General features: G+C 36.3%; 1 protein-coding gene across 1 annotated transcript in view; it reads right to left on the reverse strand.

The window, feature by feature from the left end:
• ZDHHC15 (zDHHC palmitoyltransferase 15) overlaps nucleotides 1–19,012 on the reverse strand; it is a gene marked incomplete at both ends in the record, with an annotated part of 104,218 nt that overhangs the window by 25,319 nt on the left and 59,887 nt on the right. The window contains 6 exons of the mRNA XM_079727310.1: nucleotides 512–638; nucleotides 2,243–2,375; nucleotides 6,953–7,073; nucleotides 7,798–7,830; nucleotides 9,279–9,348; nucleotides 17,122–17,242. Of these exons, the coding sequence (XP_079583436.1) occupies nucleotides 512–638; nucleotides 2,243–2,375; nucleotides 6,953–7,073; nucleotides 7,798–7,830; nucleotides 9,279–9,348; nucleotides 17,122–17,242 (605 nt within the window). The remainder of the gene's footprint in view (nucleotides 1–511; nucleotides 639–2,242; nucleotides 2,376–6,952; nucleotides 7,074–7,797; nucleotides 7,831–9,278; nucleotides 9,349–17,121; nucleotides 17,243–19,012) is intronic.

The raw sequence follows: 19,012 nt of genomic DNA on the forward strand, positions 1-19,012 counted from the left end.
CAAATACATACAGAAGAAAAACAACAGAGTTATTTAAAAACCAAATTCATGGGCTTCCCTGGTGGCACAGTGGTTGAGAGTCTGCCTGCTGATGCAGGGGACACAGGTTCGTGCCCCGGTCCAGGAAGATCCCACATGCCGTGGAGCAGCTGGGCCCGTGAGCCATGGCTGCTGAGCCTGCGTGTCCGGAGCCTGTGCTCCTCAACGGGAGAGGCCACAACAGTGAGAGGCCCGTGTACCGCAAAAAAACAAAAACAAACAAACAAACAAAAAACCCAAATTCATTTACAAATGACTGGTACCAGTTTACACTGCTACAAACAAAGCATGAGAATGCTTATTGTATCATGCCCTCACCACCTGATTTATCTTTACTAACCTAGTAATGAAAAACACGGGAAATACAGTTTTACATTGGACTGATATCTAGTGCATAATACAGTCAAAATTGAATTTGCTACTTCAAGGCATGGTTCAGCATCAACTTCTTTCAGTGGTAATAATTACCTACCTGGACCCAATAGGTATTAACCAGAACTTCTTGTTATCTCCAAACACCTGCTGGATATTTTTGATGAAGCCAAGGTTGAACCCATTTTTCTCTGGGCCACTTGTAAACACTGGAGTACAGAAGGCCTCTATGGCAGAGTAGGGAATTTGAAGAAAAGAAGAAGAGAGCAATAATCAGGACCATTACAATTTTACAGTTCTCCATGAATGTGACTTGCTTCTACAATATTTTTTTGCCGTGGTAGCATAGGCCCCTCATTCTTAGTTATTGCTAAATTACTTGGTAAAAACCAGCTTAATCACTTTAATACAAAGTAAGTTTGTTATTAAACATAAAGAATTGGTACACTCTTTTTTAAAAAATGCAGAAGAAACACATGATGGTATAAATAATTGAACAGTCATGGGTTAGTATGTGTTTTGTACTGCATGTAAGGAGTGAAAGAACAAATCTAACAGCACTTTATTTGAATCTAAATGGCAGTAACAGCCAAATGGTCTCTATATTTAGAGCTGGGATGAAAGTAATGACACATAAAGAGATGGTAATGACACTGATTTGGTTTTGAAACATTTCAGAAATGAACATGTTCACACTGAAGCCTGCAATGTAAGAAATTGAGTTTTACTCCAGAAAAAATGTCAATGGGTGGACTATAATCACCTCAACGACTATGAGAAATTGGACCATGTTAGTGCACATTATTTTTAGATACACATTTATCCCATTAAGCAAACACTTTCACTGTTGGGCTCTGGCTGCATCTGGCCATTTCCCTTTTGTTCTTTGTTTTCAGATTGTGTTATCACGAAGCTTTTAGTACTTTTCTATGTTGTAGCTGCTCTCTAAGCCAAATATGCTAATCTACTACCCTAGCAACTAAGTGCTACATATATATTTGGTTTAGAAAATAAGTGCAAATACTTTCTTAGCTGTTATCATTATTAGCAAATGAATTCCAAAAGTAGAGTAGCTTTTGCACTATACTTTCCTCAAATGTATCTTAGCTAAACATTCAGTATTTGGACACTTTCTCCTTAACCCTCATGCATTTATTCGTGTACAGTATAAATATTTGTTTCACCATGAAAACGATTATTGCACTGGATACATCAGAAATGCAATTCTCCAAATAAAAGCCCAGAGTATAGAGTAGTGGAAAAATTTTCAGAGAAAAATTTTCATTTCTTGTGCTCATTTTCTAGAGACTCACTTGTTCAATGTGTTTATCTCATTCCCACAGTCCTTACACAGCTCCTTGATAACTGTAGATATTCAATGATTTGTTGGTTTGGATTTTTTCTCAGGACTCTGCTTTTAGAAGTGTTCAATAAATTAGATTTTTCTATCTTTATTGACCTTGACTTCCTCCTTCTGATGTTCCCTTCTGTACTGATTCTTACCTTCACTTCCTTATGTGAGCACCCTTTCAAAATTTTCAAGCTGAAAATCTGGGGAGCTATTACCCAGAATGAACTATAAAAAGCAATGGTCATTTTTGATTTTGTGTGAGGTTTTATTCACTAATGTTCTCTTTAGTCTGTAAGCTTCATTCACTATGGCTCTCCAGTTTGGTAAAACGTGTTTACATCTGTTTCCGTTTGGAGGCAAAGAGATGTCACTGCAGGTGAAATGTTTCATTGGAAGTTTTTCTCTTCCTTGGGAACAATCCATAGGTCACAGGGATATACATTCATATGTTTTTTTCCTAGTCTTAATATCCAGTCTTACCTAAGGTGGTTTTGTTTCTGCTGACAAGCCAACAATGGTAACCAAAGAGAATCACAAGGCTGACAAAAAACATGCAGGCCACAAAGAGGAGAAAAAGGACATGGAACTTAGAGCGAACACTGGGCAATTCCCCCTAGAAAAGAAATAATAAACAAACAGAAACAAAGGATTAAAGTCATAAGGTTTGGCTAGTTTTTCTGTATAGGTTAGTACTTTCTTCCATATGTATAAAATGTCTAGCTGTAATTAAAAAAGTCGATTTTGTAAAATTTTTACAAAACAGTTCTTTCTGTGGATGACCATACCTTATTATGGATATGCTATTAGCCTACAAAGCCTAAAATGGATCTTTGCTTAAGTGCAGTTCAGTGTAAAATAAAGTATATAATATACCAATTAGAAAAGGGTAAGGTTAAAAGAGTATACTTAAGCCATAATTGGTATGCAACCTCTTAAAGCTTGTATTCCATTTAGTTTGTAAATTTTGAGTCATTGGCTAGAGGTGATCTTGAGGTCACATGGTTCATCCTCTTGTTTCAAGGTGGGTTATTCTGGAATACTTTATATGTCATGTTTCTTTGGATATATGTGTGCTAAAATTGTCACAGTGATATATGTAGGAAGTTAAAACACATAGGTAGAATTTTAAAATGTTCTACCTCTAAGTCGACTTGATTTTAAGGCTACTGCAAATTTTGTGTGGTTGTTTTTTATAGTTGAAGTAGAATGTGCTGGTATATTACATCCTGTGAAACAGCTGTTTAGACAGTAAAATCATGCAAGATTTGACAGGCAATTGTAAAAGTAGGTAGCTAAAGACTTTTATAGTTAGCTGGGACATCTCATTTTCCATATGGCAACAGTTTTGTTTTTTTAAAGCAGCCCCAGACTAGAATGAATTTTCTAAAGTTCTATAGCATGCATAGCATGCAACATTTTGTCTTCTGAAGAGAACTTTAGAAAACATTTTCAATTTTGGAGTAAGCATTTGGGAGAAAGACTTTTCTTTATTTCCCCCTTTCCTGTGCTGATCATTGTTTTTGTGTGATGAATTGCTTTGAAATATTTCCAAATACTCTTGAGTCGTAAAGGTGATTCTTGGTTGAAGTAGACCTTGACATTAGGATCTAGTTCTACTACAGTTTGGAAGGAGAAAGTTAAGGCTTGGAAACATTTGGCAAATTCAGATGGTACAGAATTTTTTCATCTCTTAGAGGAGATTTATATTTATTTTGATGTAAGGAAATACTGGGAATCTTCCAGACAGTATGTGTTTGAAGGATGAAGATAAAGTGAAGTAAACCAGTCAGATGCTTTCAGCTGAGGGGTGGTCTGGGTGAAATTTGCTTGGGGACAGAGCACCCCAGGAAATAGCTATACCAAGGACTTTGACCATCATGAACTTTTATGTGAAGCTCCTTTTTGAAATGATTCCTCTATAAAATCTTGGCCTAAGCACCCAAATTGAATTTGATTGGTTTTTGTTTGTTTTGTTTTGAATTTATAGGAAAGATTTTGTAGTGGTTTTTGCCTGTGTTTTTGTTTTCATAATCTCTACTTTTTTAATAAGTTTTTAAAAGGTTTTAAAGCTCACATTTATTTTACTTCTTATCTTTCATGTTTAAATGGACAATAGGAAATGGCCGGGCAGGAGGGACTGATATAAAGTCAGTTCACACTCGGAGGGGCTGAGCTGCAAGTCTTTCCCTTCCCTAATTGCTCTTATAGAACTCTCTTCTGTCTGCCAAAGCATATCTACTGTGTTGTCCCTTGATAAAGTCCTTAATATTTAACTTTCTTTTTTGTTAGAAGAGGGTGATGGCCCTATGTTCAAAATTACCTACTCAGGAGATAACCAAGCTAAATTACTCAAAGCAATAACCACCAGAAACAGTTCAGGGGAATATTGGTAGATTAATCTTATTATCTTAGTTCTAAAAGAATTCATAGCCTCTATGAGGAGATCCATGGCCCAGTGTGGGAAGTGTATATTACTATTTTTTCATGTCAAATATCAATTTCCTATCAAAGTGCTACTCTTTAAGTTAATATTGAGAGGAGAACCACAATCTGATGGTCTTCTGAATTCTTTATTTCAAAGGAGCTAGAGCTTCTCTATAGTAGGACCATAATGGGCAGTAGGACATGGTACAGTGTTTAAGATGACTGGGCTTAAGAGTCAGACAAGTTCAAGTTCTCACTTTGCAACTTAGAAGTTGGGTGATCCTGAGCAAGTCACTTAACTACTATGACCCTCAGTTTTATCATCTTTAAATTAGACTAATAATTCCTGCTCTACCTAGTTCACAAGGTTGTGGTGAGGATAAGATGATATAACAGATATGAAAGTGCTTTGAAAATGGTAAAGTACCATACAAATGGAGGTTGCTATTCTTAGGAGCACAGCTAGTCTCCTTGATACATGGCTTTTAAAATACATGGCAGTGTTTACTTTTCATTTTAGGGGAGACTCAATTTGAACTGAGAAAGCCATCTTTAAACCACACCAAAGTGCTCTCTGGCTGGAGAGACTGCAAAGAAGCATTTCTCTGAACTGTCAATGCCCTTTTCATTATGAGGGCAAGCCAGGACAGGTTTCCTCACCTAGCATCTGTCAGGCATAAGCTAGTTTATTGTGGAGAAAAAAATGAAGGAATAGGAAATGGGCAAGGCTATTTCCTAAGTATGTGAGTACTGGCACATTTCTGGAGATTAAATCATATCTAGATATTATCTTTCAAGGGTAAAAGAAGCATACAGCACTGGCTGGCATTGTGGTATTTGACTATTGGCTGACTAGGAGGGCCAAAGGCAAAATGTATGAAATACAACATTGTTTACTCTGTTATCAAAGGGTAGTTTTTAAACAGTAGCCTACTGTGTTAAGGACCAAGTAAAGTCTGTAGTGAAGACCAAGGCTGACACTTTCCCTGCTGAATTGGTTGCAGGAGATTTTTTTTATGGTAGTGGCTCAGTGTGTGAATGGAATGCCAAAAAGGTCATGGAAACCTGGGCAATAGGTAAGAGATCCTGCGATGTGGAAAGGGGCCAAAGAAGAGATACCAGGATGATGAAGCATTTTGTATTTGGGGAAAATTTATGATAAAACTTCCTTTCTGCTTATACTTTTATATCCCTGAGTTGAGATTTTGATATGTATTATATAATTCCTGATTCTTATAGTTATTAAATATTGGAATTGATTAAGCAAGTCGAAGGGAGAATGCAAAGCCCATACCTCTATAATATTCTACACTATATTTTCTACACTAGTAGGGATCAAAGCACTAATTAATAATTTAAACATTCTCGGCTATTTAGGCTCTCACTACCTTGCCTTTCTCCTTTTTTTTCTCCAGTTTATTATAATCTATATTCTACTCACAGGATTTATGTGCTTTACCTCTCCCCCTGAGGTGAGATATTCCTGTTATACAGGCTCTTGTGCAATTCCTAAAGTAATAACCAGTAGCTCTGCCCACATCTGCTTTTTGCTATTCAGGTTCAGTTTGGAAAGCCCTCATCATGTAAGGTTATAATGTCTTAGTAACTGTATTGTAGTTGTATGTGGGGAAGACATATCTTCTGGAGTCCATTGGCATGAAATTAAAAAAAAAGTCAATATGCTGCTGCAGACCCCATATACATATGTAAACTGAAAATCTGCCTTCAATTTTTTGGAAATAGATGGAATATAACTGATATCTTCAAGTAGAAGAAAGGTGAACGTAGGATTTTAAAAAAAGATTTCATTATAATGATTGGAATCATGTTTTGAAAAGTAAAATACTTTCAACATATGTTTCATTTTTTTAAAGGTATTATCCAGTGTAAGGTTAATCTTTTTCTTTTAACCTTGCACTGGATAATATCTTATGATTTCCTCATTTCTTTCTTTTTTTTTTGATGTGGACCATTTTTAAAGTCTTTATTGAATTTCTTAGAATATTGCTTCTGTTTTATGCTTTGGTTTTTTGGCCGCAAAGCATGTGGGATCTTAGCTCCCTGACCAGGGATCGAACCCGCACCCCCTGCATTGGAAGGCGAAGTCTTAACCACTGGACTGCCAGGGAAGTCCCTCAACATGTTTCATTTGATCTTGGCAATGAGCCAGTGAAGCAGGTAGCAGAGCCAGTATTAGAACTCAGTTCTCCTAATACCCTACCCAGAGTTTGTCATGCAAAGTTCAAATAAGACTCTCCCTTTTCATTTTGGTCTTTTGTGAAGATGAGTTAATGAATCTTTCTGTCCAGTAGGAATTTTGCAACTTCCTTTGAACAGGGATTTAGAAAGTATTTTCTGACAACGAGAGAGTGCTTTGTCAGCCTTTTTCTTAGGAAACTAGGGTTTTAGAATTAGTTTCAACATTTTTCAAACCTAAAATTGGTAAGAAGTAGATTTTTAAAACTTGATTAGATAAATACATTGTAAAGAATCAGTAAGTCTCAAGAGATTAGGTTCCTGGAGGCCCAACAAGATTCTCATGTATGACAGAAACTTAACTGACATCTAAATAACAGCCTCCTAAATCTCAGAATATTTAATGTGGGAAACTTGTTTTCTGTGCTTTCCCTTCTGATTACTTCAGTATTAGCTACTTCAAAATGTAAAAAAAAAAAAAAAAAAAAAGATAATGTGAACAATGTCACAGATTGGAATAGGTGTGTATTTATTCTTGGTGGGGAGACCCTTCTGGATTTTTTAACTTACTCTCCAATATTTGATGAAATAGCTGAAGACCGTTGTGGCAATGTACAGGCAATAGAGAACAGAATAAGCTAAGAACTGAAGGAAGAATTTATAGTTGGAAAATCCAATGCAGTTATTAACCCTAAAAAAGGAAAAAAAGAAAAACTAATTTGAAATCAGGATCCATTGATTTAGAACACACTGATACAGAGTGAACTATGTTACCCCTGCTGCTTCATTATCTGTTGTGTAGAAACTCAACAGAAATTGAAGTCCCTTAATAGGAACAGACTGGAAACACAAGTTCATGTCTCACTTGTTTTTCCTTTTATTTACAGACACAGAGACAGCTGGCCTACCTAACAGTTCTGGACTGGTTCCTGACACACCCAAGCAAACCTGGATCTTGGATGCTGAAAACGTACTACAATCTCCACAGCTATACTTAGTATAGTATGGCATATTCTCTTTATAGTTAGATGATTTCATACTGGCTCTCTAGGTCAGACATACAAAATTTGGAGAATTGCTTAAATTAACAATCTAGAGATTTTCAAACATCAGGACAGCTAAAAAAAGAGCTGAATTATGTAATGTCAAAGGGGACAACTATCTGTACTCTCTTTCATTATTATAGCTAACGGACAAGAGACCATTAGCTCTGTGACACCAGGAATTCACTATCACACCTTTGGTGGTATAGTTATTCTTGCTTTAAAATGTTACGTCTTCCCTGTTCCCCACACAAATACAAAGCCCAATGAATTATGGTAGGGGAAACAGGCATTTTACAACTATGCTTAGGAAAGTAGGCATTGAACGACTTTGACGCTATTAGAGGGGAGAAATTAATCAAAAGGACATACCAAGGGCAATGATGATCCATTTTTAATACACACCTACAAAAGGAACAAAATACAGTGTGATAAACTTCAGAATTGAACTCAGGGTATCACCAGTATTTTTACATGGTCCCAGTACACTCATTCTTAGATTCCCACTATAGCTTCTCCAAAACTATTCTGTCCTCAGTTGTTCCTAGGATGAGCCAATCACAAAACTTTAGGGTCATGCTGGCAGCAAGTTAAATGCCTAAAATTCCAACCTTTAAAAGGCATTGGGAACTCTAGGATACTGACACAGAGAATAGGTCCAAGATACCTCTCCTCATTTTATTTACTTAGCTTAATAAAAGTAAAGAAAACATGACTGCAGCCTGGGCTTGAATCAAGGGTAAGAGAAACATGGATGAACAAACACTCAACAAGAAGGATATGAAGCTTATATTTATTAGCATAAAAATGGGATTTTACAAAGCTGGAGCAATTTGAGTAACAAAATAAAGTAGTATTGACTTCTAACCCCACATGTAAAATGATTGTCCATGCCCACATATTGATATAAGTAAATGATTTAATAAATAAATGAGGGAGAAGAGACAAATCTCCCATGTAGAGGAATTCCAAATAATTTATGTAGATACTCTGCCTGCAAGGCAGGGTGGGGGAAGCATAACTTCTCATTCCTTTAGTGTTGGCTCTACACAGAGATTTCCTTCTAAGGAGTACAGTATGGAGTGGGGGAGGAAGAAGAGTAACTTTACAGTGGAGAAATCTGGCAAACACTGCCTCAGTCAGATGATTAAGATTAACATTGCAGTGATAAGTCATGTCTATGGTACGTACCCTTGATATGATATAATGAGAAGGGCACTTAATCTCTCTGGTCTTCCTCCCCCAAAAGACATTATCTAAATCTAATCATGAGAAAAATATCAGACAAATCCCACCTGAGGGATATTCTGCAAAAAACCTGACAATTCTAAAAACCGTCAAGGTTATCAAAAACAAGTAAAGTCTGAGAAACTGTCACAGCTAAGAGGAGCCTAAGAAGACATGACAACTAAATGTAATATGGTATCCTGGATAGGATCCTGTAACAGAACAAAGACATCAGGGAAAAACTGAGAAAATCTAAATAGAGTATGGATTTTGGCTAAAAATAAAAAATCAATGCTGGTTCATTAATTGTAAGAAATGTACCATATTAATGTAAGATATTACATGGGAAATGGTGTGGGGCGTATGAGAACTATCTTTACAATGATTCTATAAATCTAAAACTGTTCTAAAATAAAATTTTTATTTTTAAAAATGCAGTTTTATTTCTCTTTCCTATCTTTATAATAGTTTGAATCATCATCACCCCTGTGAGGGTATTTGGCATGTGCTCATTATGATTGAAAGGAAATGCTCTTTAAGATCAACATGTTAGGATCAGTCACTTGGTTTTTAAGGTAACCATCAGTGGCCAAGCTCAGCCCAGGGGAATTATGGCTGTCACTTACATGGCACAGACAGAACAGTGGTGGCAGCGATCTGGCTTGATCAAATGGCACCGGTCACAGAACCTTACGGCTATAGGAAAAATAAGGTGGTTAGCACTGGTTAGGGATCAATATGACACCATATATCTTACTAGCCAATCTGGATGACTTGTTATACATTGATTACAGGTACTCAAACTCATCTCATTTCAAGTTACCAAGCAAAAGACAGATCACATAAGAGAATTGTGGTATGTATTTTTTCCCTGTTGGATCAATCTTAAAAGCACCTTTCGGGGGATGAGTGTAAGGGGAAAAATTTTCATATCTGGATATCTGACCATAGAATTCTGTATTATGAAATAAAATATACTGTCAATTGCTTGAGTTATCTTGGGAAAATCATTTAGCCTCTGTTTATTCCAACTTTCCTATCTGAAAACAGGATTCATAATTTATCTCCTGTCTCCAGAGGTTGGATTGTATGAGGTGGATAAAACTCCTAAAGCATGGTAAAGAAGGTGGTTCTTAGAATAAGAATTTGAAGAATAGAAGAGACATTCTAGAACAAATTAGTTCAATTGACCATTCCACAGATATAGAAAATAAAGACCTGAGCCATGTCACGTAACTTACACAAAATCACACAGTAAGCAAGTGGCAAGGCTGTGACTAGTACAGTTTTTCTGACCCTTTAGTTCAGGATTCTTTTCACTTTGTAAGTATGATATAAAAAATCAGTTCTCCTTCCCTCTCTACCTCCTTCCTTCTTTTCTTTATTTCCTTACATGAAAGACATTTTCCTTTCCTTCTAATTTTCTCTGTGTTCATTGATAGAGTATGACTATTTAATGTGATTATTAAGTGTAACAACTAAAATTATGAAAATTTGAGCTAATATAATTATTAAACCTAAAGTGTACCTTAAGCACACATAACTGATTCAACATAATGAACTATTAATTCAGCAGAGTTTCTGTGTTCATTCTAGCAATGTGGTGGTAGTGGTGACCAAAGTATGGGTATAACTGAGGTAACAAGGAGGGGAGAGGGACATGCATGTTTAGTTCCTTCAACATGTTTTTAAAGATACGGTCAAATGCCACTGTCCAGTTTAAGCCACCATCACCTCTAACTTAGATGACTGCAATAGCTGCCTAATTATTTATTTTGCTTTCATTCTTGCCCCCTCACAATACATTCTCTATAGAATAGCCAGGTGATTTGTTAAAATCTAAATCAGATCATATCACTCTCCACTAAAAACCTTCAATCGAGTTCCAAAACCTTTAGCATGGCAAGTTACTTTTTTTTTTGGTGGCTCTGCATGGCTTGTGGGATCTTAGTTCTCTGACCAGTGATTGAACCTGGCCCCCGTAGTGAAAGCACTGAGTCCTAGCCACTGGACCACCAGGGAATTCCTGCAAGTTACTTTTTCTTATTAAGGTCTCAGATCAAATGACATTGCCTCTGAGAAGCCTTCTCTATTACTCTATATCATGAGGGCTGCAAACAAATGCTTCAAGGGTCCAGGGAACAGTGAGTAGTGAGTGAAGAACCTGAGAATTTGTGCCGTGTTTAAAAAGAGTGGCTACTACTCAGCTCTAGCTAATTTTTGCCATGGGGAAATGCAGATCGAATGTTACCAGTGTCTGAGTTTTCAAGAGAAGCCAAAAATGTGGATTTTCATGCAGAAATATTCTAATTGTTAAAAATTAGTAAAAAATGCAAAGTTTTAAAAGACATATTAGAGGTCAAACAGAATATATCTCTGGGTCCAATTCCTCCCATATACTTCCAGTTTGTATTCTCTGCTCTATCACACCATTCTGTTTACTACTGTTTGAAATTATATAGAAAATTTCTTGTCTGTTTCCTTTTCAATATACTTCAGTATGCATGAAGACTTTTACAAAAACCATAACCACCATGACATTAATGCTTTAACAAAGAAAATAAATCTTTAATATCATCTAATACCCAGACTATATTAAGACATCCTCAATTGTCATATGGGATCTTAATAAATATTGGTTGAATAAATAAATGATAAATAGATGAACATAAGTGTCCAACAGTATACTTCCCAAAGCCTTGAAACACGATCTTCCTTATTAGAAAATTGGAATTACTAGTCAAAAAAGCATTCGTTTTCAAATTTTAAAAGGTGGAGAGGGCTTCCCTGGTGGCACAGTGGTTAAGAATCTGCTTGCCAGTACAGGGGACATGGGTTTGAGCCCTGGTCTGGGAAGATCCCACATGCCGAGGGGCAACTAAGCCCATGCGTGAAAACTACTGAGCCTGTGCTCTAGAGCCCACAAGCCAAAACTACTGAAACCTGCACACCTAGAGCCCGTGCTCCGCAACAAGAGAAGCTACTGCAATGAGAAGCCCGCACACTGCAATGAAGAATAGCCCCCCACTCGCTGCAACTAGAGAAAGCCCACGTGCAGCAACAAAGACCCAACTCAGCCAAAAATAAATGTATAAAAAATAAATAAATAAAAGGTGGAGAATTGCTCAGCCAGTACTGTTCCACTCATGAAGATGAAAACTAACAATAAAACTCCATAGTGAGTATTACTGAAAAAAATGAAGACATATCTGCACAAAGACTTGTACAAGAATTTCATAGCAGATTTACTCATAATAGCTGAGCACTGGAAACAACCCACTTGAGCATCAACTGGTGAACTGATAAAGAAAATATGATATTCATACAATGAAATACTACTCAGAAATGACAATGAAAATACTAGGAACCAAAACCTATGGGGTGCAGCAAAAGCAGTTCTAAGATGGAAGTTTATAGAAATACAATGCTACCTCAGGAAACAAGAAAAATCTCAAATAAACAACCTAACCTTACACCTAAAGCAATTAGAGAAAGAAAAACAATAAAAACCTAAACTTAGCAGAAGGAAAGAAATCATAAAGATCAGATCAGAAATAAATGAAAAAGAAATGAAGGAAACAATAGCAAAGACCAATCAAACTAAAAGATGGTTCTTTGAAAAGATAAACAAAATTGGTAAACCTTTAGCCAGACTCATAAAGAAAAAAAAAAGCAAGAGGGCTCAAATCAATAAAATTAGAAATGAAAAAGAAGTTACTCACTGACAATGCAGAAATACAAAGCTTCATGAGAGACTACCACAAGCAAATACATGCCAATAAAATGGACAACCTAGAAGAAATGGACAAATTCTTAGAAAAGTACAACTTTCCAAAACCGAACCAGGAATAAATAGAAAATATAAACAGACTAATCACAAGCACAGAAATTGAAACTGTGATTAAAAATCTTCCAAAAAACAAGAGCCCAGGGCCAGTTGGCTTCACAGGAGAATTCTATCAAACATTTAGAGAAGAGCTAACATCTATCCTTCTCAAACTGTTCCAAAATATATCAGAGGGAGGAACACTCCCAAACTCATTTTATGAGGTCCCCATCACCCTGATAGCAAAACCAGACAAAGATGTCACAAAAAAAGAAAACTACAGGCCAATATCATTGATAAACATAGATGCAAAAATCCTCAACAAAATACTAGCAAACAGAATTCAACAGCACATGAAAAGGATCACACACCATGATCAAGGGGGGTTTATCCCACTAATGCAAGGATTCTTCAATATACACAAATCAATCAATGTGATACACCATATTAACAAACTGAAAGATAAAAACTCTCAATAGATGCAGAAAAGCTTTTGACAAAACTCAACACCCATTTATGATAAAAACTCTCCAGAAAGTGGGCAGAGAGGGAGCCTACCTCAACATAATGAAAGCCATATATGACAAACCCACAGCCAACATAATTCACAATGGTGAAAAACTGAAAGCATTTCCTCTAAGATCAGGAACAAGAAAAGGGTGCCCACTCTTGCCACTATTATTCAACATAATTTTGGAAGTTTTGGCTATGGCAATCAGAGAAGAAAAAGAAATAAAAGGAATACAAATTGGAAAAGAAGAAGTAAAACTGTCACTGTCTGTGGATGACATGATACTATACATAGAGAATCCTAAAGATGCCACCAGAAAACTACTGGAGTAAATCAAATTTGGTAAAGCTGCAGGATACAAAATTAATGCACAGAAATCTCTTGCATTCCTACACAATAACAACGAAAAATCAGAAAGAGAAATTAAGGAAACACTCCCATTTACCACTGCAAAAAAAAAAAAGAATAAAATACCTAGGAATAAACCTACCTAAGGAGGCAAAAGACCAGCATGCAGAAAACTATAAAACACTGATGAAAGAAATCAAAGATGATACAAACAGATGGAGAGATACACCATGTTCCTGGATTGGAAGGATCAGTATTGTGAAAATGACTCTACTACCCAAAGCAACCTACAGATTCAATGGCATCCCTATCAAATTACCAATGTCATTTTTCACAGAACTAGAACAAAAAAGTTTACAATTTGTATGGAAACACAGAAGACCCCAAACAGACAAAGCAATCTTGAGAAAGAAAAACGAAGCTGGAGAAGTCAGGCTCCCTGACTTCAGACTATAGTACAAAGCTACAGTGATCAAGGCAGAATGGTACTGGCAAACGAAAAGAAATATAGATCAATGGAACAGGATAGAGAGTCCAGAGAAAAACCCACGCACATATGGTCACCTTATCGTTTTTTTGTTGTTGTTGTTTACGGTAAGCAGGCCTCTCACTGTTGTGGCCTCTCCCGTTGTGGAGCACAGGCTCCGGATGTGCAGGCTCAGTGGCCATGGCTCATGGGACTAGCCGCTCCATGGCATGTGGGATCTTCCTGGACCAGGGCACGAACTGGTGTCCCCTGCATCGGCAGGCAGACTCTCAACCACTGTGCCACCAGGGAAGCCCTGGTCACTTTATCTTTGATAAAGGAGGCAAGAATATAAAATGTAGAACAGACAGCCTCTTCAATAAGTGGTGCTGGGAAAACTGGACAGCTACATGTTAAAGAATGAAATTATAACACTCCCTAACACCATACACAAAAATAAACTCAAAATGGATTAAAGACCTAAATGTAAGGCCAGACGCTATAAAACTATTAGAGGAAAACATAGGCAGAACACTCTAAGACATAAATGACAGCAAGATCCTTTTTGACCCACCTTCTAGAGTAGTGGAAATAAAATCAAAAATAAACAAACGGGACCTAATGAAACTTAAAAGCTTTTGCACAGCAAAGGAAACCATAAACAAGATGAAAAGACAACCCTCAGAATGGGAGAAAATATTTACAAACAAAGAAACTGACCAAGGATTAATCTCCAAAGTATACAAGCAGCTCATGCAGCTCAATATCAAAAAAACAAACAACCCAATCCAAAAATGGGCAGAAGACCTAAATAGACTTTTCTCTAAAGAAGATATACAGATTGCCAACAAACACATGAAAAGATGCTCAGCGTCATTAACCATTAGAGAAATGCAAATCAAAACTGCAATGAGGTATCACCTCACACCAGTCAGAATGGGGGTCATCAAAAAATCTATAAACAATAAATTCTGGAGAGGGTGTAGAGAAAAGGGAACCCTCCTGCACTGTTGGTGGGAATATAAATTGATACAACCACTATGGAGAACAGTATGGCGGTTTCTTAAAGAACTAAAAGTAGAACTACCATATGACCCGGCTATCCCACTACAGGGCATATACCCTGTGAAAACTATAACTGAAAAAGACACATGTACCACAGTGTTCATTGCAGCACTATTTACAATAGCCAGGACATGGAAGCAACCTAAATGTCCATTGACAGATGAATGGATAAAGAAGTTGTGGCACATATATTCAATGGAATATTACTCAGCCATAGAAACGAATGAAATTGAGTTTTTGTAATGAGGTGGATGGACCTAGAGCCCGTCATACAGAGTGAAGTAAGTCAGAAAGAGAAAAACAAATACCATATGCTAATGCATATATATGGAGCCTAAAAAAACGGTACTGATTAACCTAATGGCAGGACAGGAACAAAGGCACAGATATAGAGAATTGAGTTGAGGACACAGTGGGGGAAGGGGAAGCCGGGACGAGGTGAGGGAGTAGCATTGACATATATACACTACCAAACGTAAAACGGATGGCTAGTGGGAAGCTGCTGCATAGCACAGCGAGATCAGCTCGATGCTTTGTGATGACCTAGAGGGGTAGGATAGGGCGGGTGGGAGGGAGGCTCAAGAGGGAGGGGATATGGGGAAATATGTATACATATAGCTGATTCACCTCTTTGTACAGCAGAAACTAACACAACATTGTAAAGCAATTATGCTCCAATAAAGATGAAAAAAAATGATGTAAAAAAAGAGAAATACTACTCAGCAGTAAATGGAATGAAATACACAAGAATGTGAATGAGTCTCAAAAACATTATGCTGAATAAAAGAAGCCAGATACAACAGTACATACTGTATGATTCAATTTATACAAAATTCTAGAGCAGGTAGAAGTAATCTATGGTGGAAAACTATCAGAATAGTGGTTGTCTTTGGTTGTGGTGGTGGGATTGACTGGGAAGGAGCATGAGAGAACTTTCTGGGGTGTGGTAATGTTTTCAGAGGTTTTAGTTACACAGGTGTGTACATTTGTCAAACTACTGAATGGTACACTTAAGATTTGTGCATGTTTTGTATGTAAATTCCACCAAAAGAAAAACAATAAAATATTTAGGTGGATGTGTATTGATATCGGCTACTTACTTTGAAATGCATCAAAGAATAAAATGTCTTGCCATCATTAAAAATCTATAAATAACAAATGCTGGAGAGGGTGTGGAGAAAAGGGAACCCTCCTACACTGTTGGTGGGAATATAAATTGGTACAATCACTATAATGAACAGTATGGAGGTTCCTTAAAAAGCTAAAAATAGAACTACCATATGATCCAGCAATCCCATTCCTGGGCGTATATCCAGAGAAAAGCATACTTCGAAAAGATACATGCACCCTAATGTTCATTGCAGCACTATTTACAATTGCCAGGACATGGAAGCAACCTAAATGTTGATCAACAGATGAATAGATAAAGAAGATGTGGTATATATATATGATGGAATACTACTCAGCAATAAAAAAGAATGAAATAATGCCATTTGCAGCAACATGGATGGACCTAGAGATGATCATACTAAACGAAATAAGTCAGAAAGAGAAAGACAAATACCATATGATATCACTTATATGTGGAATCTAAAAAAAATGATAGAAATTAACTTATTTACAAAACAGAAACAGACTCACAGTCATAGAAAACAAATTTATCATTACCGAAGTGGAAAGGAGGTGGGAGGGATAAATTAGGAGTCTGGGATTAGCAGATACAAACTAGTATATATGAAATAAACAGCAAGGACCTACTGCATACCACAGAGAACTATATTCAATATCCTGTAATAAACCATAATGGAAAAGAATATGAAAAAGTATATATATACATATATATATATATATATATACACACACATTTATGTATGTTTAATTGAATCACTTTATTGTACACCAGAAACTAACACTACATTGTACATCAACTATACTTCATTAAAAAAGAAATTTAAAATAAGATATCTTGATGGATGATGGATAGAGGGATGGATTTGTGGACAGATATGTGATAAAGAGATATAGTAAAATGTTAGTGGTGACTCTAGTGGTGGGTATACAGATGTTTATAATATAATTATTCCATCTTGGGTAAATGTTTGACCTTTTTTTATAATAAAATGTTGAGAAAAAACTCCACAGTGTTCTTCAGAAGAAAGGAGGAAAAAGCGGGCTAGATTGAGGATATTTATGACTCAGTCATTCTGAGATCCTTGCTGATCTGCCTCCCTAAGCGACTTTGGATGAACTGACCTCCACTCCCAGTTCTTGTGTAAACTGGTAGCTTCTTGGCCATATCAGAAAGCATCTGCTTCTGGACCTCAGGTCTCTCTTCATTTTCATAGCGCTCCTTGTCGGTATAGGACAGGTGGAACTGGAAGGAGAAGTGAGAGGCAAGACTTTACTTTCCAAAATTAATAGAAAAGACTAAAAACAACAATAACTATTTGGATGAAAATATTTGTTACCTATCCTTAAAGCTCAGGTACCAATTTGGCTTATAACTTTCTCTGGATAATTATCTCATTTATCTTATTTGGCTTTTATCTAAATATTCATAACTCTATGGGATAGGTAATATTGTTTTATAACTAAAGAAAATAAAACTTAGATTAAATACCTTGTCTATGGTTACACTCACTCAACTAATAAAAGCAGCAAAACTAAGCCCCAAACCCAGTTCACTTGACCCCAAGACTTATGCCATTTCTACTGCATTATACCATAATACGATATTGCATGTTGATATGTGATACCTTGCTGCCAGGACCCTGTTGATGATAAACTATGCTTGTTATTAAGTTGTGAGTATTTTTCATAGGTGACACTCTTGGAGAAGCTAGATGAGACTACTTGCAACATTGTCTTCACATTCTATAATAATTTTTCAAGTGAATAGAAATTTGGATATTCTCACTATTTCAGAAATTTTTAGTCTGGTATGGAGCTTGTTGCCATGTTTGTGCTACACTTTGCTAATCTGGCAAAAAAAAATGCCAACGATTTTCCAAAGTAATACAAACCTGTAAGTTTTCTTCTGTTTGGGCCAAAGGGTAGGCAGAGGTGAAAAAGAGAAAGATCTGTGATCACATTCTCTGGATTTAAACGTAATCTCTGCCATTTAATAGTTCAAAAATCACTTTGGAAAATCAGATACTCTCAACCTAAGTTTCTTTGTCTGTAAAACAGAGGAAATAATACTTACTTCACAAGACCGGTGTAACAGTGCTGGATAATAACAAGTAATTAAAGTCTCTTTTACAAGTCCAATTTCTTAAATCATTTAGAAATATTTGATACAGCCAATCTTTAAAATTTTAACTATTCTAGATAGTGTGTAGCGTATGTTATTGTGATTTTAATTTGCACTCCTTTGATTACTAATGACATTCAGCACCTTTTTGTGAGTTTATTGGCCATTTGGGTATCTTCCTGTGAAATGCCTATTCAAGTCTTTTGTCCATTAAAAATAATTGGGTTATGTGTCTTTTTTATTATTGATTTGTATTGTAATGATTTGAGAAGTAATTTATATATTTTGTATACTAGTCCTTTGTTGAATATTTTCTACCAGTCTGTGGCTTTCCTCTTTACTTCCTTTATGGTGCATTTTGAGGATCTGAAGATCTTGGTGGGAGTGTAGATTTATGCAACCACTTTGGAAAACTGTTTAGCATTATCTACATAAGCTAAATATGTGCCACCCTATGACTCAGCAATTCCATTCCCAGTTATATACCTAAGAGAACAATAAGTGTGTGTGTGTGTATATATGTATGTGTGTTTGTGTGTATGCCAAAAGACAGGTACAAGATTGTTCATAGCAGCTTTATTCATAATAGAAAAAAATGGTAACAACACAAGTGTCCTTTAATTGGTGAATGGATAAATCAACTGTGATAAAAGAGAATAACAACAGTAAAAGGGAATGAATAACTGAAACATGCATCAACATGAATGAATCTGGAAAACATTACACTGAGTGAAAGGCTTACACAAAACAGTGCATACTATGATTCCTTTTGTGTGTGAGGCTCAAAAATAGGCAAAATTAATCTATGGTGATAGAAAGGCTAGTGGTTACGCCTGATAGGAAGCTGATTGGGAAAGGGTGTGAAGGAGATTCCTGAGGTGTTGGAAATGT

This window comes from Hyperoodon ampullatus (genome assembly GCF_949752795.1).
Source record: "Hyperoodon ampullatus genome assembly, chromosome: X".
NCBI classification, from domain to species: domain Eukaryota; kingdom Metazoa; phylum Chordata; class Mammalia; order Artiodactyla; family Ziphiidae; genus Hyperoodon; species Hyperoodon ampullatus.